The sequence below is a fragment of the Saccostrea cucullata genome, unplaced genomic scaffold (genome assembly GCF_032062105.1).
Source record: "Saccostrea cucullata isolate Sc308-1 unplaced genomic scaffold, CSIRO_AGI_Scuc_v1 ctg1772, whole genome shotgun sequence".
Lineage (NCBI taxonomy): Eukaryota > Metazoa > Mollusca > Bivalvia > Ostreida > Ostreidae > Saccostrea > Saccostrea cuccullata.
This window is the reverse complement of record NW_026919734.1, coordinates 53,597-58,234: the sequence shown is the minus strand read 5'-3', so window position 1 is coordinate 58,234 and position 4,638 is coordinate 53,597. Positions and strand designations below refer to the sequence as shown.

The window sequence follows — 4,638 nt, the reverse complement described above, 5'->3', positions numbered from 1 at the left end:
AGAAGACAATATTTCTAAGTGATGGTATTAGTTAGATTAGTTTTGACCGTTTTATATTAGAGTCAAGGTCAGGTCAAGGTCATAACCTTTTCCCTTGTCATTAAGAATAAAAATAAAAGCATCCAATCATGATATAGGGTCTTCTATTTCAAAAGAATAAACGTTTTTCTTTTTGCATAAAAAGATATTACCATATAGGGTCTATAAGATGATATTACCAAATTGACACAAACAGTTTAACAAAAATGGATTTTGGCTAATCCGAATTTTCTCTGTTTTTCTGAATTTTTTTAGGATATTTAAGTTATTTTCATATGCGCCCTATATTTAACTTTTTCTTATTTTAACATATGGTAAAGCAGTCATATAGAGATACAAAATGATACAAAAACAAAAAGTTTTGACCGTTTAGTAAGGCCATACCAATTTGTAAAATAGTTCTTCGGATTTTCAAAAATAAAAAGTGAGGCGAGCGAGCGAAATTTTTTTATTAATATTATTTTTTATTTTGGGTTTCATAATTATGAGGCGAGCGAATATAAATTATACATATATATATATATTTTTTTTAATAAAGTGTTATTTCAAAATGCGTGAACCTAAAAAAATAAAGATAGATATAATTTGCATACCACATGAACTTATCATTCTTAACTTTTTGGGGATTTGCAAAAATGTGTCAAATTTCAAAGACTTTACTTTCATAAATGTAATGTTTTCAAACATCTCCTCTGCTTCCAATTCTTTTGCTGTGTATGAAACAACTTTGTACCCATTGTTTTTAACTATAGTACACAGTGTTGTGCAATTAAAAATATTAAGTACTAGCCCACAGGCTAGTGGCAAATGCAAAGTTACTAGCCCAAATACAGGGGCAAAAATTAAAATAATTGAACTATAAAATAATGTTGCAAAAGAAATTAATTGCTGATAAAAGTCAGGGTACTGAGGTCATTCTTTTTAAAGTCAAAGTTTTAATTCTCAAAATCAAATTCAGTCATGTTTAAATATTATGAAATAAAGTTAAAATGAACTTCAATAAATTATCTTCCCTTTCTCTGATCATTGCACTAGCTCATTTAGAATGAAATTAAATTCATTTTGTTTTCATCTTAAATCATTCAAAACAAAAGAAATGTATTTTATGTGAGTCACAAAACACTTATCTTTCAGTTGATTGAGTGATCGTAAATAATTTAAAGATATACATGTAGCTGCATGTATTTACCATAAACGGAGGAATTTCGGATTAGGAAAAAACGATCGTTTTTGGAAGTAAATAAGTCAGGTAGTTCTGCAAAACGGATAAGATTATGGAGATTTATTGACAGTAGGATTATTGTTGTCTGGAAAATGTAAACTGGTTGGGAATTTTATAGCCAAAAACGAGTTAAAATACCGGTTGTGCTTTTCATGTATTGCGTGTGTAGTTATATTTTTTACTAGCCCGACGGGCTACCTCCTTTTAGAAAACCACTATCCCGACCCCCAAAAATGTTAGCCCTGGGCGTCAGGGGTTGCTAGTTGCACACCCCTGGTACATATGAACAGACATGGTGCAAAACTTCACAAACTGCTTCAATCTCACTATGAATCCCGCGCATCTGTCATACAAGTTTCAAAGTTCTTGTGTGTTTGGTGCAAAAAAAAATTGTAGTCGGCTTTTCTTGGAAGCGCGCGCGGACATTTTTTTTTTAATATCATAATTTGCATTTGTAATAAATAGAAGCGGTGAATCCGACGAACTATATTAGAAATTGGTATGGCCTAAGAGAGTAAAAACACTTTCTATGGATTTTTGGCTCAAATCTGTACTTAGAGTCGAAACTTTTAAAAGCTAGCATAATTGTAGTTTGTTTGGAAATTCATATTTATTTGATATATATTAAAACTTTAGTTCCTTATTACTAATTTAGCTAACATTTGAAAAATTCTTCTAGTCTTTGATTGTGTAAAAATTATAGCTAAATTCATAGTTCTATAATTATTTTGAGAGGCAGAAAAGAAGATATTTTCATACGCCACCATTCCGCCAAAAATATAGTCCCTGCTAGTTTTCAAACACAATTGACCCTTTCTATTTAAAGTTGTACAATTGTGACGAGGAAAGAAAGATATAGTCTTTTTAATCTCTTTCACCTAAATATATAAGACATATAAACAAATATACATTGAATATTTCATCTACTCAGAAACCAAAGAAGAATCCTACCTTAAGAGCTTGAATGTGTCTTTATCGCCATATGTTTCCCCCCAATCTGACCCTAGAGTTTTTGACTTTCCTAAAGTTTTAGATCTGAAATAATTTTTTTAGATATTTTTTCTATTCATGAAAATTTAAAGAACAATTTACATACATGAAACGTAAGTTTTGGTGAATTTCAATTTTCTTGAAATGCAGAGAGAAAAATCAACTAAATAAAATTAGATATATTTAGCACAGGTTGAAAAAAATCAAATTTTACAAAGGTATGTAACTTTCACATCATATTTCGTCTCTATTTAACAATGAACAATTCAGAAATTTTATCTTCTTCAGAAAAAAAATGTTGCGAAGTCGATGAACGCAAAGTTTTTTTTTTTATTTCTTTAGTCAGGTAACTGGTATAAAGCGCAAGAGAAATCCAAAATTCTTGTCATCAAAGCGCTTTTCCAATACATATTCCGTGAGCCAAAACCCTATTATTTATCATTTATATAAATTATTAATGTATAGTTCCATAACTCGCTCTATTTGAATTTGATTGCATTGATCTCCGTTCCACTTTGTCGTCTGATGACGTCAGATGGTGGTGATCCCGACGCTTACAAAACAGGCAGACGTTAATGATAATTTCCCGCCTGAATATGATGTATATCAAAGGGTCTAAAACAAGAACCCACGCCGCAAAACGGAAAAATAAATAATTTTCTTTCAGCAGTGATTCGTCAAAATTCTTCTCCTTCAATGTCACGGTCATGATAAATTTAATCTGAAAAAAGAAAGACGTTTTGGTTAGAAATATTTACATGTAAAATGACCTTGATTATCGATATCACCTTGAATTTATATTAAAATAAACCAAATTTCTAAGAAACAGTGTTGTATGTTTTTGAATTTATCATAGAAAAAAGATTCCTTACTTAGTGTTTAACAAAACACTTGGTTTTTAATATGTCTGATTTTTTTTTATTTAAAAGTTACAGTGTGTAATGTTGAATTTTGTTTACGTTTAAAAATAGCATTTCCTACCAATAACGGGCTCCAGCATACAGCCAGTTCTGTAATAACAGCCAATAACTGAAACAACATAAAATAGTGCTCCTTTCCATCATGGCTTACGGAAATTAAACTTTGGCGTTTCGGGTTACCTCGTGAACCATGAGACAATGCAACAATCACTAAAATGTTCAGAACGATCGCCAATGTTATTAAAAGAAGTCCAAGAATGCTATATATCAAAGCATAAATATAATCAGAAAGGTTGTTGCCATAGATATTGATAAAACAGAAGTCACATGGATATATCCTTTCAAAATGGTCGCCAGTAACGGCGGGCAGAATCGCCATGACAACGGCCACGCATAAGATTACTGCCGGAACAAACATAATACACGCATTGTGTTTTAGTGTGGAATAAAAATACGGATGCCATAAAGCAAGAAATCTTTCCAGCGAAATGACTGTCACAATTAATAAGTTTGTTAGTGAGATGAAAATGATGATGATGGACTCCGCGACACACAAGCCTTTTCCGCCGAGCCATGTTGTGGCGGTATTTTCGATTACACTGATACTCCCAAACAAGACCACCCCTAGCAGATCCGCACTGACCAGCAACAACACCAGGCGATAAAACACTTTCCAGTTGTGGAACTTCGACTGTTTGATGAGCAGAACAAAGGCGGTCAGGTTTCCGAGTACTCCAAGAACGATATAGAAACCGGAAGCTACCGTAAATCCGTGGTCTGGGTTGGCGAAGTTACCGTCACAATAACTTACATTTTGCGACATTGTCAGTTTTGAAACTAATTTTCCAGCTCAGAGAATTTGAAAATTATAATTCCATCCCTGTGTATCTTTTGTTGTTTGGTTTTATATTAACATCAGTTGATGAGCACGGGGACACGGTGACTAAATGATCATGTACACGTACATGTGTATGTCCTCATATGACTAGGTGACATCATACATATATTATGGAAACAATTGAGATATTAATTACGCCGAGTACCAGTTTCCGTCTGTGGTTATCGTTTCCTTCTTCACTTTAAGTAAGGGAGCGGATCTTTCTATTTTTCATTGTGAACATTTGTTTAAATGGGGAACGGCCTTGAAAAGAAAAATTAAGCGGCGGATTTTTCTTTTTATGTGAACACAACCATTTTAATGGCTTTAAAACGGAATTAAAATTTTAATTTACCGTGCTCTTGAAACAAAATAAAAGGAAAAGAAAATTCTAAATTCAAAGTACTCTTGATACAGAAACTTAACATTTTTTGACTGATTCTAAAAATAGTCTTCCTTATTTTGATTTTTTCATAATTTATCAAATATGTATTTTGAATTTTGTACTTCAAACTCAGATACCTAGGAAATCAATTTGTATTTAAAATATTTTGAACTGCTAAATGTTAGCCAATATGAGGGGGGGGGAG

General features: G+C 32.2%; 1 protein-coding gene across 1 annotated transcript; it reads right to left on the bottom strand.

The window, feature by feature from the left end:
- Positions 1 to 2,563: 2,563 nt before the first annotated feature.
- LOC134236831 (thromboxane A2 receptor-like) lies at positions 2,564 to 4,159 on the bottom strand. The gene is made up of 2 exons (XM_062718970.1): positions 3,233 to 4,159; positions 2,564 to 2,972 (listed from the first exon to the last, which is right to left on the bottom strand). The coding sequence occupies exons 1-2, from the start codon at positions 3,992 to 3,994 to the stop codon at positions 2,706 to 2,708; spliced, it is 1,029 nt and encodes a 342-aa protein (XP_062574954.1). The 5' UTR covers positions 3,995 to 4,159; the 3' UTR covers positions 2,564 to 2,705.
- Positions 4,160 to 4,638: the final 479 nt, after the last annotated feature.

Excerpts from the sequence above, each read along its gene's own strand:
- LOC134236831 (XM_062718970.1), bottom strand. The coding sequence starts at position 3,994 with ATGTCGCAAAATGTAAGTTATTGTGACGGTAACTTCGCCAACCCAGAC. Across the intron at positions 2,973-3,232 it reads TATGCTGGAGCCCGTTATTG|ATTAAATTTATCATGACCGT; the intron begins GTAGGAAATGCT and ends TTCTTTTTTCAG.